This window comes from Herpailurus yagouaroundi, unplaced genomic scaffold, assembly GCF_014898765.1.
Source record: "Herpailurus yagouaroundi ecotype Mexico unplaced genomic scaffold, PumYag 100, whole genome shotgun sequence".
Lineage (NCBI taxonomy): Eukaryota > Metazoa > Chordata > Mammalia > Carnivora > Felidae > Herpailurus > Herpailurus yagouaroundi.
The window spans coordinates 75,027,699-75,049,501 of NW_024412391.1; the positions used below are offsets into that span (position 1 = coordinate 75,027,699).

A 21,803-nucleotide genomic window follows, 5' to 3' on the forward strand; every position below is an offset into this window, starting at 1 on the left:
TCAGATATCCCCAAGACCACAATAAACATGCAACATGTACATATAATAAAAGGGAAACCTCAATTTTATTGTGTGGCTTTTAAGATGCTAAATAAATGGATTAAACAGTTGCTTTGAAAAGTACCTTATTGTGAATATTCCTTTTTTCTTACACTAATGATTTTATCCTTGTTGGATTCTCAACTCAGAAAAAAGCAATCGATTCCCCAAGTTCATACATTTTACTAATATGCCAGTGTCCAACATGCCAGGTGTGGAATGCTTAAGCTTTATAAGTTTGGGGGCACTGCAGATTTAACAAAGCAGCCAACACCTGGAAATACATAAAAGCTGGCCTCTAAGCACAAGGTGATGAGTGTTAGTTAACTAGGCCCCCTGGATTCAGAGAAAGGCCCCTCATGGCTCAGAAAGGAAAACTAAAAAGGCAGCATCACAGAGTTTAGTTTTAGCTCAGATTTCCTGGTGTTCTCAAGGCCTGTCTTCTCTATTCCCAAAAGTCAAGACACAGCTTTAGTTATGACTATCCTTTTGATTTTTGGATAATTTATTTTAATCTGTACCACACTATTGCCTTATAGAGACATTGATGAACTGCATGGAAAAAAATGCTGATCTCTGCATAAGTGTATATGATATATTTCTAGAGAAAAGATAACCTCGCTTTTTTACTCACTTGACAATTCCTACCTTGTGATGAGGCACTTTAACTATTACTGTCACTTTCCTGGATGTTGCTTTGTGGTCTCACCACAAACTCTGCAACAGATTTCCTGGGAGTGTGGCAAAAGTCATGCATGAGTGAGTGGCTGAGTCTATGATTTGATTGAGTAAACATTAGAGTCTGTTGAATTTAAAAAAATAAAGAAAAAACTTTACATTATGCCTATAATGTGTCCTAAAGTCCTGTCTATTGTTTTCAATTAGGTCATTTTTTTTTTTTTTTTTTTTTTTATTTTATGTTATAGGCAAAGACTTGCCACAGTCTCAGGACCCTATGTTGGAAAGTACAGATTGTATCCAATTCCATGGAAGACAGATGTTTTGTTAAAAATACCTATTTTACTAAGATTTTTCTCATGACCAATTTTTCTGTGCTTGTGTCTATACTTACTCTTCAAACAATGAGCTGTCTTCAGTCATAGTTACTTTATGTTCAAAAGACAAATTAATTGAAATCCTGTTATTCGTGTTCAAACTATGTAAAATGTGAATAGAAAGAAGGGGGAATTTCAAACTAAATGTCACCAATATACAGATTACTCTTCAGTGTTCTCTTTTTATTACATCTTTAACATTGTCTTGCTGTGTTCCTCTTGTTGAGCCTATAATCACATTTAGATGGCATTTATATTAATCATCTTAGACTAGATCAACATTATCTAATAGAACTTTTGGCAATGATGGAAATATTCTATATTTGCATTGTCCGCTAAGAGATCCACTAGCCACACACATTTCTCTATTAAGCACTTGGAACAAAGCTAATGCAACTTTAAAGTGTAGTTTTTATTTTACTTAATTTAAGTTTGAATTTACATAAGTGCTTTGAGGCTATCATACTGACAGCATGGATGTGGGCTTTGTGGGACCATTGCACTCACTCTTGAACAATTTTTTCAAATGAATATGCCACCATACCTGTTTGTTTCATATTTTTTTTTATTCTGCTTTATGTATTTAAAAACGCTATTTACCTGAGGGCACCTGGGTGTCTCAGTCACTTAAGCATCTGATTCTTGATGCCAGCTCAGGTCATGATCTCACAGGTTGTGAGTCCCAGCCCTGCAGAGCCTGCTTGGGATTCTGTCTCATCTTCACTATGCCCCTCCCCCTGCTCATTTCTCTCTCTCTCTCTCTCTTTCTCTCTCTCTCTCCCTCTCCCACCCTCCCTCTCTCTCTCTCTCTCTCTCTCTCTCTCTCTCTCTCAAAATAAATAAACAAAAAAATTAAAAAAAACCTGTTATTTATATGATCCAAAGTTTTAGTTGAACCACCATTCAGTGCTAGACATTAGATACACTTTTATTTATTTATTTGTTTGTTTGTTTGTTTATTTATTTAAACTTGTTTTATTTTTTATTTTTTTTAAAGTTTATATCCAAATTAGTTAGCATATAGTGCAACAATGATTTCAGGAGTAGATTCCTTAGTGCCCCTTACCCATTTAGCCCATCCTCCCTCCCATAACCCCTCCTGTAACCCTCAGTTTGTTCTCCATATTTCTGAGTCTCTTATGTTTTGTCTCCCTCCCTGTTTTTATATTACTTTTGTTTCCCTTCCCTTATGTTCATCTGTTTTGTCTCTTAAAGTCCTCGTATGAGTGAAGTCATATGATTTTTGTCTTTCTCTGACTAATTTCACTTAGCATAATACCCTCCAGCCCCATCCACATAGTTGCAAATGGTGAGATTTCATTCTTTTTGATTGCTGAGTAATACTCCATTATATATATATGTATATATGCACACCTCATCTTCTTTATCCATTCCTCCATCGATGGACATTTGGGCTCTTTCCATACTTTGGCTATTGTTGATAGTGCTGCAATAAACATGGGGGTGCATGTGTCCCTTCGAAACAGCACACCTGTATCCTCTGGATTAATACCTAGTAGTGCAATTGCTAGGACATAGGGTAGTTCTATTTTTAGTTTTTTGAGGAACCTCCATACTGTTTTCCAGAGTGGCTGCACCAGCTTGCATTCCCATAGACACACTTTTAAATTCTGTTTTCTGAACATCAATTACCCAATAACAATTTTCTATCCTTGGAATATATATTTCTTCTTCATTAGGAGCTCCTATTAAAGAAACCTGTGTCTGAGTCCATTTGGGCTGCTACAACAAAATGCTACAGAGTGGGCGGTATACAAACAAAAGAAATTTATTTCCTACAGTTCTGGATGCTCAACGTTCGAGATCAGGGCACCAGTGGATTCAGTCTGGTGAGGGCCCATTTTCTGGTTCATAGATGGTGCATTGCTGTGTCCTCACATGGTGGAAGAGGCAAGGGGGGAGTCCCCTTTCTGGGGACTCTTTTTACAGACACTAATCCCATTCACAAGGGCTCCACCCAAAGCCCCTACCTCCTAATACTATCATCTCTGGGCATTAGGATTTCAGTGTCTGCACTTTAGGGGAACACAGACATTCAGATGATTGCACCTTGGACTTAAGTCAAGGCAAATTAATGTGTTGACCAACATTTTATACACACACCCTGAAATGAGCTATATTATGTAAAGGAAATTAATACAAATTACAGTGAATTTTGCAACATTTCCTACATTAAACGTAGTCAACACGAATTATTCAGTGGTGAGGCCTATAGATGACAAATTACCATTTAGAGGGAGGAACAAATAAGGAAGGAAAGAATGAGAAAATAAGGTTGCATGGGAAAGATAAGCAGTACCAAAAATTATGCAGGTGCTTCTTTCTCAGATGTGGAAGGTAAGAATTGTATGATGTCCACGAAAGACGTCAGGTAAGTAGAATAATCACATTTTAAAGCTGGGAAGGATGTTGGAAATCTCTCAAGCTAGATTTCTGTCAATGTGGAGACTTGATACCTGGACAGCTGTGGCTTTGAGTCACATTTTATTAACAGTTTAACCTCATGCTAGTTACATATCACCTCCAAATCTCACTTTCTTTACCTATAAATCAGTGACCATAAAAATGCATACCTGTTAGATATATATATATAGATATATATATAGATATATATATATCTATATATATATATCTTTTTTTTAAGTGGGGGGGGTGGCTAAGTGAGATAATACATTTGAGGTTTGGCACATAGTGTCCCATTTCTATGGTAGGGAAACTGAGATATGAGTTTAATTAATTTTCTCAATTAGTGACACATTTTATGAGATAGCTGGGATCCGAAGCCAAGTATACGACTCAACTGAGTCCATGGGAGTAGAAGCACTAAACAGAATGACACCACACATGTGCCAGTCACTTAACAAGTTAAGTGATGAGTCCAAAAGCACACAACTCATCGGTGGTCTGCAAAGCACAAGGTCATATCAGCTTCTTCCCCATTTACAAATGCAAACATCACTTGTGCTTAAGAAACATGGGGCTATGGGGCGCCTGGGTGGTGCAGTCGGTTGAGCGTCCGACTTCAGCCAGGTCACGATCTCGCGGTCCGGGAGTTCGAGCCCCGCATCAGGCTCTGGGCTGATGGCTCAGAGCCTGGAGCCTGTTTCCGATTCTGTGTCTCCCTCTGTCTCTGCCCCTCCCCCGTTCATGCTCTGTCTCTCTCTCTGTCCCAAAAATAAATAAACGTTGAAAAAAAAAATTAAAAAAAAAAAAAAGAAACATGGGGCTTGTGAAGATACAATGTTTTAAACTACGTGCAGCCTTTTGAAACAGACAGTACATCAATGTACCTTTTCCCATTCAATCCATCTAGTGTACATGGTTTACCAGAGACCTTGATCTTAGATTTAAAATGATATTATATTGGCGATGAGTATTCATCCTGTATTTAAGTAATTACACAGACTGTAGCAGTTAAAATATTTTCCTTGCAAGATTCTCTGATTCATCAAAACATTTTCGGATACATTTTGGGGGATTTGTATGAACAGTTTAACACCTAAGGAGTATAAAGGTAATAGCAAGGGATGGGCAAATCATCATTACTATAATTAGAAAGAACAAAGAGAATGTGTTATCAAGACAAAGTAAAATAATAGCACAATTAATAATTTATTTCATTTGCATATTTGTTTATAGTTTTGGGAGATTTTAAGGTATTTATATATTGGTTTATTTTGTAGCTTATTATTGAGCATCATTTATGTGTTCCATCCTGGGCTAACAGTGGTGATTATAATCTTAAATGAAAGACAGGCGGTTCTTCTCATGGGGCTTACAGAAATTTCTCCATCCTACGGAATGTGACAAACTGTTCAAACCTCACACTTGGATCTTTATTCCTTTGGAATCTTGTGGAAGTTATTTCAGGATAGAAATAGTGTCCTTAAGTTTCCTCAACTATAAACATGGGAATTATAAGAATCTTTTCTTAATATAAGTTTACTGTAAATTGGGGTGCCTGGGTAGCTCAGTCAGGTAAGCCTCCACTCTTGATTTCAGCTCAGGTCATGATCTCATTGTTTGGTTCGTGAGATTGAGTCCCACACTGGGCTCTGCACTGTTAGTGCAGAGCCTGCTTGGGATTCTGTCTCCCTTGCTCTCTGCCCCTCCCCCGCTTGTGTGTGTGTGTGCACAGGTTCTCTCCCTCTCTCTCTCTCAAAATAAATAAATAAACTTAAAAAAATTGTAAGTTTTAAGACAAATTTTGAAGAGTATTTGTCACAATGCTTAGCATACACTGAAAGCTCATTATATATTAGATACCATTTAACATAGAGAAACCAAATAACTTGTTAAAAGAGAAATATAAACGTAATTATAGATAGGTTTAAACATTTTTTGTATTCAGAATTGTGAAAATGTGTGCCCTATTAAACAATTTTATTCAACTTCCTTGTGGTGCCCTAAATCTCCTACCCAGGATGGAGTTTGCTCCAAACCTATAATGATAATTGCAATCATACTTAAGGCTCTGATTCTGCTTTCTCTGAGAGAGAGAGAAAGTAAATACAAAGATCGGTCGCCTTTATTCTTTACCTACATGTATTTATTTACAGAAAAATCTAACTTCTTTAAAAGGAGTTTGAATGATTGTTAATAAAGCGCAAGAGTTGCTGTAGGGCCTTTCAAGATCATGGTCAGGCAATACACTGAAATTGAGATTTTCTAAAAAGGTGTATGGCAAAGTAAAAAGGAAAGTAAAATGGATACTTGGGACACTAGAGGGAGGCTACCAAATGACTTTTCAGTTTGCATGGTTTTGTTTTTATAAGAAGAAAATCATTAAAGAGAAGGAAATGGTAATATAATGTATAGATTGCTCAAAAGTAATTATCTTAATCTCAAGCTTCTCTAGCAATCCTAAACCAAGCGTGTTTTCTGGAGGTGGGAGTGGGCAGAGCTGGAGGAGGGGATGAGAGCCATGCAGTAAGGGAAGGCTGTAGTGTGAATGGTTTTAATTTTGCTCACATACACTTCCGTCCAAGCTGTACGCGGCCCCAGGGTCATTTTCACATCACACCCGCTATCTCTTCCTCTGCCCGCAGAGACACTGGTTCCTAGTTGATACATCTCAGAGATGCATGGGGGCAACTCTTCCCCTGAATCCATCCAAAATAAAGCAAAATAAATCCATCTTGCCTAAAGTAATCTGAGCATCACCTGGAGATGCAAAGACAAATCCTTTCAATAAAATGAGCATTCTGAGCAATGATCTCACAGATTCTGCAGACATGGGTCCCCCCCACTCCTGCCAATCCACACAAACTCCTTATCTCTCAGTGTAGATTTAGGGAGGCTGGTGGGTGCATTCAGAGGGATGGAACTGGAGAAGAGAGGCACATTAGTTATTTATGAATTAAAACAGATTGAGAAATTTCCAGTGAAAGTCTTAGAAGATATGCGCACCATATAGACATAGATGCATGAGAGTGGTGCAAGCCTGTGTGCGCGTGTGCGTGTGTGTGTGTGTGTGTGTGTGTGTGTGTGTGGTATAAGGACACATAGTCCATGCTACATTTATCTGTTGGGGACAGGCAGTAGATAATCCTAATCTCTTAGACATTTTAAGAGAGAGCATGAACACATTTTATCGCCATCCCTCAATCAGACAAGTTTCTTTTATGCACTTCAGGCACATTTGTGGTGATTGCAGAGGTAGTACAGCTTCTGAAAAAAGCAGCCTGCCCCGCAGATATTGGGCAGGGGCAATTTTCTTACCTGACACCGTGGGTGCTTTCATTTTGCTTGTTTATTTTTACCCCACGATACCACACCCTTTTCTTACCTAACTCTTTTTACCTGGGCTGGACCCGCCTGGTTCTGCCTCCTCGCCTGCCTCCCTCCTCTCTGCTCCGTCTCTAACACCCCAAGGAACCTGTGCTAGTGTTTTGAATCCCTAGTTTGCTCTAGCAGTGAAAGTAGACAGATTAGGAGCTAAAGCACATTTGACTGAAAGGCAGCTCTTTGCTTTCTTCTTATGCTGCTTCCCCTTCCTCTTTTCCCAAAGAGACATGTAAACACATGTATTTTCCTGTTTAAATTTAGCGAATTGGTCCTCTGCCTGTCCCTTGATTTAGCTATTGGGCTGAGCCTTGCTCCTCCCTTCCCTACTCGGATAGGAGCCACAGGGATCTGGAGCTCGAGCTTCCAAATTGAGCTGGCCTCAGGCCAGGTGACCTTTTCTTTGTAAGTTTCTTTCCTAAGCAGAGTTGAGGGGGGGCGCGGGGAGCTGGGATCTCTTTGGTGTTGTTGGGGGGGTGGTTAGTGAGGAAAGGAAGGGGGTGGAAGAGAGTAAAGGGCTGTTGTTAAACAGTTTCTTACCGTAAGAGGGAGTTCAGACCTAGATCTTTCCAGTTAATCACACAACAAACTTAGCTCATCGCAATAAAAAGCAGCTCAGAGCCGACTGGTTCTTTTAGGCACTGAGTCGGAACAGGCTTCTCTCAGCCAGGCATCTCCTCCAGTGGGATCCGCCAGCGCGTCCAGCAGCACCATGTGGGTGACCAAACTTCTTCCAGTCCTGCTGCTGCAGCACGTCCTCCTCCACCTCCTTCTGCTTCCCATCCCCTATGCAGGTTAGTCTTCTCTTTTTCTTCTTCATCATTACGATTTTAACTCTCTCCTGCTAACCTTGCCTTTTCCTAACTCTCTCCACCCCATCCCCAGCATCCTTCCTCAGCTCTGTGTGTGGCTTGGGTCCTTTAAACCTCTCCTTATGCTTCCTTTTGATATTCTGTTCCTGTTTGCAAGGCATTTACAATGATAATTAACATCCCCTCAGTGCGCTCCCCCCCACCCCCCAACCCAATCCCAGGGCTCTCTTAGCCTCTTAGCTGTGGACTGTGGGACAGGAATGAAGTGCTAACACTGGCTGGAATATTGCTGGTTTGGACAAGTTGAAGGCTGAACAGAAGGTCTGGTCTGAAGAGGGGAGAGGGACTGTCAGTACAGCAGGGACTCACTTCTTTCCAGAGGATATTTTTCCATGACGTTCCACCACCCCACGTCACTCAGTCAACATTCAGGGCTACATGAAGACTTTATACAGGTTTTCATTTGGAGAAGGCAGATTAAGCCCTGATGTTTAAGCATGTTATAAAAATGAAAGAGAAAGCCTGTCTTCTAAGATCTCATTCTGTCTGGGTATGGATGTCTGCCCTCTGAAACTGCAGTGCAAGGGAGGCAAAAATTGTGTGACTCTGATTAAAGCTGCAGAAGGGGTCCTTTCAGCCTCCCATTTTCTCCCCTGAATTTATAGGTTGGGAAGGAATTGCTGGTGAGTTCATACTACCTTCCTGGAAGTGTAGAGATTTCATTTGCCGCTTTGGGAAGTTTTCTGTTGTTATCAGGGCAAGAGGAAACATCTGTATTTGGTCGTATTATCATGGTAGTGGCTGAGATGCCAGAGGGAGAAGGTAGTGAGCACCACGGGTGGGCACAGGGGAATAAAAGAATGGAACAAATGCCCACATGGTAGACATGGCCTTTTCATAACACAAACCAGAGAACCGGCCATATCTTTTGAGATAAGTTAAATATGAAATTTATTGGAACTCTGATCTAGTCTCTGATGTAATGCAAGGGTTGAAAACATCAAGAGTTTGCTAACTGACAAGGAAAAACATTCAGCCCACCTGGCTTTCTTCTTCAACCTTGTGAAGTGGTCCTTTTGAGAACAACACTGTGTGGGAAGGGCCGATTTGAAAACATTTAGGTAAGGTTTCTGAAGAGGTGAAAAAGAAGTTAGCTCAATCAAACACGTTGTCATGCTTGAGGTATGTCATGCTAAAATGAACTCTCAGAAGACACTGCTGATTTCAGGAGGTTTAGGGCATAAATTGAGAGCATGGCTAATATATTGAGGGCTTTCATTTTTAAAGATTCAAACGTTGATGGTCTGAAGTACAATATGGTTACCTGAAATCATCTGTGCTAATGTGAGGGAAACACAATGTGGAAACCCAAACAGTAGATCAACCATAGACAATGTCTATTTGTTTTTGGCATGCATTACGGAGTTTTGGCAGGAGATATACATTCGTAATGATGTTTCACTTTGGCTAATGTTGAAATGACTGCGTTTCCTGAGTATAGGGAGAATGCAGCCCCAGAGTGTGCTGGCAGGCAAGGAGAGGACAATTGGGGATTACAGATATGCTGTGAATAATTCCTGAAGTGGATAATGCTAAAATTGTCATCAAAAGAGGGTCTGTCTTGGTTTGGGTGGTAAGTTTATTTTGATAGGTTTTTTTTATGACATTCTCCAAACTGGAGAATATGGACAGTCCTCTTAGAACATACCAAGTTGGTCCTTTTTTATATCATCTCACATTGACCATTTAGGGCTTTTATTGTTAATTGCTTTTGTTATGCTCTTAGATTTATCCCATGAGTCTATATTTGCACATATTGTAAAATAATACAATGTGAGAATGAAAGTGGATACTATAATGAGGTGACTATCAATCATGAGCAGGATGTGTTAAGGAGATACTTTATTGGAAAGTTTCTTAAGAAATATGCAATATAGTGACCCCGGCCATCTTTATAGGAGTTGGTCTACATAGAATTACCCTCTATATGCTTCTACCTACACTGGAAACTAATATCCAGTACCCTGTAACAAAAGAAGCACTAAATAAGCACTTGATGTCCAGGAACCTGTGAGAGATATAAAGATGAACAAATGTGAAAGAAACCCACATTTGTTGAGCAACTGTTATGGGCCAAGCTCTAAAAGAACTTATTTAATTCTGATAAGATTGGCATTATTCTGCTCATCTTACATGGGGCACCTGATTTTAAAGTCTTTAATTATCTTTTCATAGTAAAGGGACAGAGCTGAAATTAACTGAAATTGCCTTTTAAAAATCCATTTTGCTAAGTAATGTAAGAAAAACTCTGTGTTAGGAACACTATTATACTATGACTGAGAGTTCATTTCTAGTGTAAGAAGTTTGGGGAAAATGTGGTATCCAGGTTGAGTATGAAAAGATGGATGGTAGTATGATCGGTACCTAAGTCAGGGGAACACAGAATGACCAAAGGCATAGAGATGAGAAAGTATGAGCACAGGTAAGCATGTGGGATTGGTGTACCTGAGTACCAAGAGGGAGTACCATGGCCTGTGATTAGAAACTAAAATAAGGTCGTATGCACAAACATGAATGGTGTGCCAAAGTATTCTGAACATCATGGGTAGCAGTTGGAAATTTTGGAGTTGACAGGATACCTGACTTAAATTGTACTTCAGTGTGGTTGTTTTGGTTGCTGCGTGGAGAAACAGTTGTTGGAAGAAATAGGGAGGAGACCAGACGGAGGCTTCTATGACAATGACAATGACCAAGGAAGCTGAACGAAGGTGAAGAAGGGAGGCCCTGAATCTCACCTTGACTATTGCTCCATTTTCATTGCAAGAGACTATTTTGCTGCTTCTCAAATACCAACTGTGAAATCCAAGTCCTTAGATAACAGCAATGAAAATGAAAATGTGGACTAGTATTTATGATTCTTGTCTTTGGGAAGCTTAAAGTCTCCAGTCACTACCGTTCCCTCCATTAATTATTTGTGTACTTTCATCTTAACATCTTGCCACTTCAAGCTGTTAATCACTAATCATGTGGGTAGGTTTCTCAGAATATGTGGAGCCAGATTCCTGCTTCTTTCCACACCCTGCAAATCCTTTCCTTGCATGATTTTCCTTTGAAGTCAATGGTTAGACCATACAGAGAAGAAAATATATGAGGTACTGAGAGAAATGAGTGTGAGGCCACGGACCAGAGGGAGAAATGTGTCTTTCTTCAAGCACCTTGATACATTTGACCCTACTTTCTGTTTGTAGGTTTTCACTAAGATCCTAATGATTTCAATTCTAAAATAGGGATTTCAGGTTCTTCAAGAAATATAGCTTCCAGAATGTTTTCCTATACTAGGAGGAGAGGAGAAAGGAGTTGTAATTTAAAGTACAAGAAAGCATGACAAAATTGCAGTGATCTCTCACCCTTTGATTTCATTTCAATATTTTGTTTATAAACTTCAACTAATAGTTATGCAGAAAAAATAGTAGAGAAAATCTGATCCAAAGATATTTTCTTTGAGTTTCTTCCCAAATTAAGCTGGTCTTTTAACTGTTTTCAGTAAAACAAGCATCAGTTGCTAATACATATGGAAGAAAAAGTTGAAACTATTTTCAGCAAAGGAGTTTTATTTTCACATTCTGTTTTTGAACGACTTCTGTTTTGAGTTTTTCTTTTATTGAAGAAGAAATTAGTTTTATAGATGCCTGGATTACATGATACACAGCTAGCTTAAACTTCACATTTTATAGTAATTTGTTACTGACCTAGTAGAAATGACTAAATTATAAGGGAAAGCTTCTAAATCATGAGAAACAAATAGTGAAAGGGAATCCTGATACCTGGCTCCCATTGCCTTTGATAAGCTCTGTAGCTCCAGACAAGTTTTTCACACCTGTCTATTATCTAGTAAAGGAAAATTGTAGATTTGTTTGCTTTTCTGAATGCTTTTTGATCTTTAGATGAAAGGTGGTGATGGAAAAACTTATCAGCAAGCAAGAGTTAGGCTACTTTTGTGAGACACAGTCACACATTAACACATTTCAATAGGACAACTGAGGATTTGTAGAATTAAACACAAACAATAATCCCACAGAGACCTCTTTCTTCAATACTTGCCTTCATATTGCATGGTATTGAGAAAAGAAACTGGGGCATTGACAAGGGGTCCTCTTTTATTTGATAAATAGTAAAATGCATATCTTAATTTAATGTTTGCCTTACACTTCTAAAATTTAGCTTTATGCTCTTCTCTCACACCTAGACATGTATAATGAACACATGCATGAGGCCAATTTTAATTCTGTATTGTTAGTTAACTGAATTTATTTGACATAGATATGACAAACATATATGTGTGTATATACACACACACACGCGTGTGTGCACACGCATATATATAGTATATGTGCACATTTCCTTTTAACCAACAGTTTTATTTACTGGATTTTCAGCATCATTAACTACTATTTTTTCTAAGAAATACTCATATGTATATAGGAAATCAGATGATTATTATTCTGTGAAACATTTCATAGCACCTAAGAAATAGTGCACTATGGTCAAAGCAAGAAATTCTTAATGTAGAAATGTATCTCCCATTAACATGGTCCTGTGGCAGAAACCAAAATGTGAAAAGAATTATACCACTTCTTTGCTTGGGAGAATAACAATTTCTTCTCTATGCCAGAAATTAAAGAATGGAATTTCAAAAACAAAGCTAAAACTTTGCATATTAATAACATTTTTTAATCCAAATTAACTTCCAAATATTTGCTTAATAATTAAATAGCTTCAAATATAACATAACTTGCATTTTGTAGATTGAGTAATTGGTATATTAGCATTTCAGGTAATTAAACAAAGTCATTTGGCAAGTCAGTAAGAATGCCAGAATTATCATCTGTCTGCCAACGTTATGCAAGGCATTTGGTCCACACTCAATAAATAACATGTTGATAGATTATTTGGTTGATTGAATTTCTATGTTAAAATGTCATTTAAATTATATCTGTTGTACCATAGCCATTCCATCTTGTAGGACAAAGAAAAGTTGAAAATGAAAACATTATTACAGAAATTAGTACCAGTCTTTTGGGGATTGTGTTCTGGAGTTTTACAGAGAACCAGAAATTTAGAGGACTTCATGTTTTCTCTTATTTATTGTGGACTTCAGGTTAGGATAGAGATTAATGAATAGCATCTGCATGTTTAATAAACCAACTGGAGCCAGTGGTTGCTGGCAAATTTGAGAGTATGATGCCATTGTTTGTACCTCACTCTGCTAGCCATATTTCCAAATTTTCTGCACAAAAATTGTACCCCTTTTTCTTGGCGTATTTCACCACATATAAAGAGCAGGAATGCATTTCCTGTCTTACCATCCAAATTTCTTCTCTACTGATAGCCCTAAACCAGATCTTCAAAAAATATTTGTAAGCCATATTTCTACATACTTTCTTATAATTCTTTTAAAAAAGATGGCATCACGAGTGTTTAAGAATGGGGGTTCTGAAGCTAGGCGGTTGAGTTTCAAATGAGTTTTGCTTAAGGGGCAATTAATTTTTCGCTGTGTCTCAGTATCTTCATCTTAAGAATGAATATATTACTACCGCTTTTGTTACAAGGATGTTCAAAAGAACTGGCAGGCAGAAGAGAGGCACAATCATGCCTCTCCTTAATACACAATAGGTGCAGTCTCTTAGACATTTTCATCCTTATTGTGAAGATGGCGACCATCGTTAGAAACTAGGTAACTTTGGGCAAGTTGAGAATAAAGAAGTAAGCGCTTGATACTCTGAAGTTATCTACAAGATGAAGTCTTTTAGGATGTTTTAGTTCTGTTTTTCATGTTTTTAATAGGAGGCTTCATGCTATCTAGGGGCTTTGGAGAATACTTTCATGAAGAAAAATGATATTGCTACATTAAAGGATGATGTTTTACACACATTTGATTTATAGTAGTTGGCTTGATTTCAAGACAATTCAGTGATACTAAGAAATAGTGCCCCAAAGCACAGAAAACACTTATGTAGGAAACGAGAAGGGCTAAACTTGAGTAATATGAAATACTTCAAAGAGAGTCAGAAGAATTTATCCACTGTGCCATTTTCTAGTGAGAAGTTGCTCACATGTAATTGAGTTGGCTTATCTAATTAATACTATAACTTACATAAGGGCCAACTGTAGAAGGAAATGACAAATTTCATTATAGAGCATGATATGATAAGCCCGGGCATTTGCTTACATACTGTTTGGAGAATATCATGTCATTTATTTCTTTAGAGTGAACTCTGTCCTAATTTTTAAAACCATATTTCATTTTAAAGAATGTAGATGAGTGACTCTACATGACAAGTTATTTATTCTTCACTGATTACAATATTCCTCTCTTGCTCTTAACTATCTGAGAGTATCAATCCCCACCTCACTTCACCCCCAATCCCTGGAGATCTAGTATGTTGTCAGATAAAATCACTATCTTGTGGATGATCCTTAAGGACATTTTTTTTTCTATATGAGCCTTAAAAGCTTTTCCTCCATTTTTAAAAAAAATTATTATTATTAATAGAAGGACAGAAGAAAAGAAGAAACACACTTCATGAATTCAAAAAGTCAGCAAAGACTACTCTAATTAAAGAAGACCCATTACTGAAGATAAAAACAAAAAAAATGAACACTGCAGACCAATGTGCCAATAGATGTATTAGGAATAAAGGACTTCCATTCACTTGCAAGTAAGTTGCTTCATTTTGTTCTTAGGATAACTTTCCAAATACAGCATCTACTAATTATCATCATGGTTCCCCCCATTTTTTGGATTCATGTAATTTGCCCTTAAAAGTATAAGCTTGACTTGAGTTTTCACTCATTGTAACAGGAGATGTTGCTCCCAGTTGATGGAAATGTGAGTAAGGGAGAGCACATAAACTGATATCATTTAGAATCCACAGTGCCTCTGGTTATGAAATTTGTGTTTTCTCATCTTATGAATAGTTGAACTTTAGAAACTAAAATTCAACTAGATTGCCTTTTATCCAACATTTTAAAGTATTCTTTTTTTTTTCAACGTTTTTATTTATTTTTGGGACAGAGAGAGACAGAGCATGAACGGGGGAGGGGCAGAGAGAGAGGGAGACACAGAATCGGAAACAGGATCCAGGCTCTGAGCCATCAGCCCAGAGCCTGACGCGGGGCTCGAACTCACGGACCGCGAGATAGTGACCTGGCTGAAGTCGGATGCTTAACCGACTGCGCCACCCAGGCGCCCCCAACATTTTAAAGTATTCTATTTAGAGTAAACATTTATTTTTTCTTGCAAGAGGAGTGGAGGAATTTTCAGAATATAAGTTGGGCAAGAGCCAGAATTTACTGCAACTTACGTCATTGTCTTAAGGGATTGAAATAAAAGGTGTTGAGAGAATTAGATTAAAAGACTAGAGGGATTGGTGTCAGCAGCAAAGGCTATTCAAAAAGAGTTAGGGGATAGTGATGATGAAGTTTTAGGTGAAAAGTGATGGGGCAATTCAAAGAGGTATGAGGAGATTCCAAAGGTGACTTTTCTTATCTTTTGAAATTCCCTGCCTAACCTCACAGGGAAGAACTCCTTCCTACTTTGCCAGTGAGCCCAAGGATAAAACTCAGGAGTTTCGGGCCATGAAGGAGACAATTGCATCTGAATAATTTTCTGAGTTGCCAGAAGAAGATGCATTTCCCCATTCTTCCACATAAACATCCCAGCCTCTCACTTACTTGACACCCCTTTATTCCCTATCTCATTCTATTTTGACAGGATTGCATGTGGTATCTTGTCAATTTTGAATTCTATTCATGATCATGTTTGGGCAGTGACATGTCCCATGAATACAGATTTTAGTAAAGTCGAGGCAAGTGACCCTACTTTCATCTTGCCTTTTTTTTAGATAAATGAGTGTTTGGCACCTGAGGGAAAGAGTATGGTCAGAGAAGGTCCTCGACAGATGTAGGAAGAGAGACTGTCTCCTTTCTATTCATTTATAACTCCTCTGGAAGTATTTTTCTTGCCAAACTGCCACTTTCTGGGAGAGATTTCCTGGCAAGGGGAGTGGAGAATTGACTTTGCATGTATATTCCTGTGATAATTCTGTTTCTTTCCCTGACTTTCCTGCCTTGGGATTGTATAAAATGAATTAGAGAAAACTACTCTCAATCAATGTCATAGCTGTGTAGATCTACCGTGATGTTCTTTTTGCAATTGAGGAGGTTAGATTTATTGTACTTTCCCCTCACAGGCTTGGGAAGGTGAGTCGAAGGAAATGGGAGAAGTTCATCTCATTATTGATTTTTAACTCTGAATCTGAAAACACACTTTCCTGAATCCACAAGTAAGGAAGGCATTGTGACCTCTCGATTTTCACATTTTTCACGCCTTATCTCTAGTAAACAAAAGAAAAACTTTTCCCTTTGTTTTATTCAAGAGGAACTAAAATGATTTTGCTGCATTAAAGAACACATGTGACCTGATTAAAAATCTTTACATAACCCACATATGAGGTTTCATACTTTCCTACTATATTCTGGCTGAGTTATATTTAGCCTTCAAATTTATGGCAACCTGTGCAGAAAACCACATGTATAAAACCTTTGTACAGCCAAAGTTCCTCTGCCCAGAAATGTGTCATCCTTCTCACTTGTCTATCCCAAATATACATATGTGTTTGGATTCACTAAATATATTAGTTATTCAGAACTGAATGGGCATACTGTGATACTCTGAAATTAGACTCTTAATGATTTAAAGGATTTTTTTTTGCAGGCTTGTTATATGGACTAGAATCACTGAAAAGCAATGGCAAATATGCAAACATGCTTAGAAAATACCAGTAATACTTTATGAAAGCATCCGTGATTCAACGGGTGCAGGGTGGAACATTCTCAAACACTACCTCTTCTTGAGAAGTTATCAACAATATTGATTTTACAGAGATTGAAGTTCTTTTTTTGCTGGGTAGGAAAGATGACCAGAATGCCTGATTCTAAGCTCCTCGGAAAATTGCTGTCCATGACTTGACTCAAGAGAAGAAAATATGAGGCTTTCTTCCTCCATCCATGATTGAGTAACTGGTATTGGGATTGCCTTTCTGACATATATAACGAGAAAACTAGACAAAAAAATCTACATGTATGAAAACCTAAATCTACATGTATGAAAGGAATATGATAATTAAAATAAGGATAAGATAAAGACTCTTAAAGTCAAACTTAAAACAAGATGCTACTCTAGAATCTGACTGTTTGGATCCATTCTATTTGGAGGCATCAAATGAGACAAGGAAACACTTTTCTGAGAGAATATGGCATTAAATGGAATGAGAGAAAAGGGTGAATGGAGACAGCAAGCTGGAAATTCTGATACCCACTTTTTGGATGCAATCACCTGTGTATTCACAGAGGCAAATCTTGCATGTTCCTGATGGGACTCATGAGTCACCTCCAAGGCATTCTCATGTCAAAGCAATATTATTAATTGATGAGTAGTTATATGTGTGGTATGATTTTGTTTTCTATATATTTTTTTAATTTATTTATTTTTGAGAGACAGAGCACAAGTGGGGGAGGGGCAGAGAGAGAATGAGACACAGAATCCGAAGCAGGCTCCAGGATCTGAGCTGTCACCAGAGAGCCCGATGTGGGGCTTGAACTCACAAACCGTGAAATCATGACCTGAGCCGAAGTCCAACGCTTAACCGACTGAGCCACCCAGGCGCCCCATGATTTTATTTTTTAATGTGAACTTAAGTGGCAAGTTATTGATTCTGTAACTTTAAAATTTGTAGTTAGGTTTTTGTTTAGTTTATATGAGCTCTTTATCTAATTACTATGTGTTCAAAGTCATTTAACATGCCCCTCACCAAGGTGCTGTAATAGAGTAATAGGGAATTTAACATGTATTGCATAAGCCTACAATCTACCAGATCAAAATTCAAGTCTATCATTAACCAATTCTCTCGTAAGTTATTCTGCCACCACTGCAAAGATATACTTTCATGATTTGCTCTTTTTTTTTTTTTTTAATTTTTTTTCAATGTTTTTTATGTATTTTTGGGACAGAGAGAGACAGAGCATGAACGGGGGAGGGGCAGAGAGAGAGGGAGACACAGAATCGGAAACAGGCTCCAGGCTGCGAGCCATCAGCCCAGAGCCTGACACGGGGCTCGAACTCACGGACCGCGAGATATGACCTGGCTGAAGTCGGACGCTCAACCGACTGCGCCACCCAGGCGCCCCTCATGATTTGCTCTTAATTACTCTTTCAGCTGTAAGATGTTCTTGTAGGTAGATACTTCAACATATCTTTAAGCACAACGTTTATGAATATAATTTTTGGGGTATTTTGGACATAGAATAAATAAAAATAGAGATAATAGATAAAATGTTTCAAATAATTTTATAACATATTTTACATGTTTCATAAAAGTTATTTCCCCATATTTAAATATTTTAAATTTGGCAAATTGCTAAGAAATAAATGGCTAATTTGGGATATCTAAAATTATAAGAAAACTATATGTTCTCAAAACATTATATGGATTAGAAGTGAAAAATCCTTATTCTTAGAAATGCTATGTTTCTTTTATTTTTTTTATTTTTTTATTTTTTTAATTTTTTAACGTTTATTTATTTTTGGAACAGAGAGAGACAGAGCATGAACGGGGGAGGGGCAGAGAGAGAGGCAGACACAGAATCGGAAACAGGCTCCAGGCTCCGAGCCATCAGCCCAGAGCCTGACGCGGGGCTCGAACTCCCGGACCGCGAGATCGTGACCTGGCTGAAGTCGGACGCTTAACCGACTGCGCCACCCAGGCGCCCCGAGAAATGCTATGTTTCTTTTAATTGGATACTTGTACATGATGACATTGTGATTAGCATGAACATAGTGAGAAAGAGTTTTAGTACCATTTCTTAAAGGAAGGTAAACGGGTCAGAATTTCAACTTCATTTTCTACATTGTAAGACATGGTAGCATTTAATATGTTGAAAATTTTATCGTGCTCTTTACTACGCTCAGTTAAAGGCTTTGTCTACTTCTCATTTTACTTTAGAAAGACTTTTTTTAGCCAACAACAAAATTCAATATAATTAGCTGTAGGAATGATAATTGTAGGAGTGACACATTTTAGTAATTTTCTTCAAGACGATATATCAAAAGCATATGTTATGGGTTATTAATAGATTTCTTAAATTAAAAATTCCCAAGTTAGCAAATCTATTTAGGAAACATCGACTTACATAAACAGCTATCCTAATAACAAGATTTTCATAGTTTTAATAGGCTTCCATGCTTTATAACTCACCAAGAAGTTCTATAATATGCAAAATTTTCCAAATATTTGATTTCAGATCCCTTTTGCTAGTAGAATCTCCTGGATGGTGATTTGTCTAATGCATTTTAGGAAATGTCACTTTAGAATGTACTTTACACAACTACAAACTTTGGAAATTAATCACGATATTTCAAATATAATCACTAGTATATAACTATAAACAAAATCTTCCAACTTGTTGTGTACTTACAAAAAAAAAAAAAAGTCTTCAGAAGTAACCCAAGCAGTTGTGCTATATATTGATTTGGCTTGTTTAAGTCTAATTTGTCTAAACATCATTTAGAATAACATGAGAACATTCCAAACAGTATTCTGATATTTAAATGTACATGTATGAAAACTTAATTTTGTTCTTTCTTTGGCCATCAAAATGGTAGGTCCAAAAATCACTCGTATTTTTATATGCATATGTAATCATATATCTTTTTATATTGCCCTCCTTGGCCAAACCATGTGCCCATTCTTTAAAAACTTTATAAATAGTAGTATTCCTTCTTTTCATTCAGATATTTTTTTCAGGGCCTTTGTTTTTGATAAAGCAAGGAAACGATGCCTCTGGTTCCCTTTCAATAGCATGACAAGTGGAGTGAAAAAAGAGTTTGGTCATGAATTCGATCTCTATGAAAACAAAGGTAACTAGTTTCTCCCTAAATGTTTCATAACAAAATAAAGTATAAAATATGTGTAATTTCCTGCTACAGTGCTCTTTCCTGCTGATTTTTTATCATATGCTAGATCTGTTATGCAGTCAATTCTTCCATTAAGACAAGACACTAGTCTTGACTCTTTTAAATATAGTATTTTAAAAGGAACACTCCCTAAACACTCCATAATTATATTGGCCCCCTCCCTCTTTGTTTATTTCTAGGAGCATCTCCTAGAACTGATATTCCCCATGTTCATTTTAGAAAGTGACACCTTAAGTTAATAGTTTAAGATATAGTACATTTTGAGCTTATTTTATAGTATTTTAAATTCTAACAACTTTGAATAACGGATGTTATAGTGATGATTGCTGATAATAAAATGTGGAGATTTTGAAACATTGTGACTTTTCCTAATTATATACTTTACAAATCTTTAAAATAATTAAGATTATATTATTTGTTAATGTGTCTATTTTGTTCATTTGATATTGTATTCACAGGTATTTACTTTGATCCAAAGCAGAATTATATCAATGAAATAACTGGAAAGTGTTACATAATATGAATTTTACCAAATAAATTTCTTATCACACAAATTAATAATTATGGATTGTATTTATAATAATAGTACTTAATCAAGTGTAACATTTTCTTAAATCATACTGTGCCATTTAATTTGAGTATTTGGTAATATACAGAGATACTTCCTTGTTACGAAGGTAGATGTTTAAATTAAATTAAAATTAATTTATGGTAGAAAATAAGATGACCTAAAAGAAAGAAAATTAGATGATCTACATACCCCAGTAATTCTGTAAATCCTAAACATAACTCATAATGTAGTATAAGACCATTTTTTAATCTTCTAGGTTGCTAACAAGTGTACATACTGGTATTTGATAGGAATATACAGCTTGTGTCAAATTAATTGCTCTACAGTTTTGCAGCACTAAAGTTAGCAAAAATTTAGAAAATAATAATGAACGTAATATAACTATCACTCAGACATACACACACACATATACAAAACTTACACGATTTTACTGAGATAAAGACAAGTCAGTTATTTCATTATCTTAAAGTAACTCTTTGAATTGAATAAAATTTGCAAATTACTTAATTTTTATTTTTAATATTTTCTTAAAATGGTCTGTATATTTGAGCAAATCATTCTGCCAAATTAAATTTGTCTGACCAGTTGAGTATACAGGCTAATCTCCACTAAGAACATGGACTGATCTCTGCTATTTTCCAGAAATATACTCACAAAATTAAAACTCCAAAGTAGTCTTTTTTTTTTAAGTACTATAAACCTTAGGCCAGAAATGTCAGTATGATTTGAGATAATTTGTAAACATTAATTACCTAAAGATTTGGATGGAATTCTTTTTTTCTTTTTAAATATATACAGAGTATGCTACACATAGTTATAAAACTTTTCTCTGCTTTCCTCTGATAGACTACATTAGAAACTGCATCATTGGCAAAGGAGGTAGCTACAAGGGAACAGTATCTATCACTAAGAGTGGCATCAAATGCCAGCCTTGGAATTCTATGATACCACATGAACACAGGTAAGAACAGCATGAAGAAAAGAGGGGAGAGCCTTTCTTTTTTATATGTGTGTTAGCAATCTCATGTTAGTACTTCAGAATAATCTATGGTTCTATAATAATTTACCCAACTTTACCGAATTGCATTAAGCCAAGGGTTATGTGAATTCATGACTGATATCCAAAGATGACTAAATTTGCCATTAAGTATGGCCTAACAGTATCTTACCTCAAAACCTCATCTTATACATCTTGGTATTTGTGAAGAAGTGATGAGAATGTGATTTAAAGAAAACACATATATTTCTACCCCCTCCCTTCGCCTTCAAGAAGGTACAGCCCTCTGCAGCTCAAGTGGAGGCTTTCACTGTGATATAAACAGGCAGCGGATCAGATTCTGACCTGATACTGGGGGCTGACTGTTCTCTAACCGTGGTGGTACACAACCTTGGTTGCACACTAAAACCAACTGCTATGAGCCTTGAACAAACCCCGCCACCCAGGCATCAACACACAACAATTAAATCAGAATCTTTTAGGGAAATAA

At 37.1% G+C, this 21,803-nt stretch overlaps 1 protein-coding gene across 3 annotated transcripts in view; it reads left to right on the forward strand.

The window, feature by feature from the left end:
* The first annotated feature begins 7,225 nt into the window (after window positions 1-7,225).
* HGF (hepatocyte growth factor) overlaps window positions 7,226-21,803 on the forward strand; it is an 80,840-nt gene continuing 66,262 nt past the window's right edge. For 2 of the 3 annotated variants that reach the window (XM_040472805.1, XM_040472807.1), the window contains exons 1-4: window positions 7,423-7,693; window positions 14,265-14,430; window positions 19,576-19,688; window positions 21,163-21,277. In XM_040472805.1, the coding sequence (XP_040328739.1) occupies window positions 7,612-7,693; window positions 14,265-14,430; window positions 19,576-19,688; window positions 21,163-21,277 (476 nt within the window). In that variant the 5' untranslated portion in view covers window positions 7,423-7,611. Of the gene's footprint in view, window positions 7,305-7,422; window positions 7,694-14,264; window positions 14,431-19,575; window positions 19,689-21,162; window positions 21,278-21,803 lie in introns of those variants that run through there. The other variant, XM_040472806.1, reaches the window with a different exon arrangement.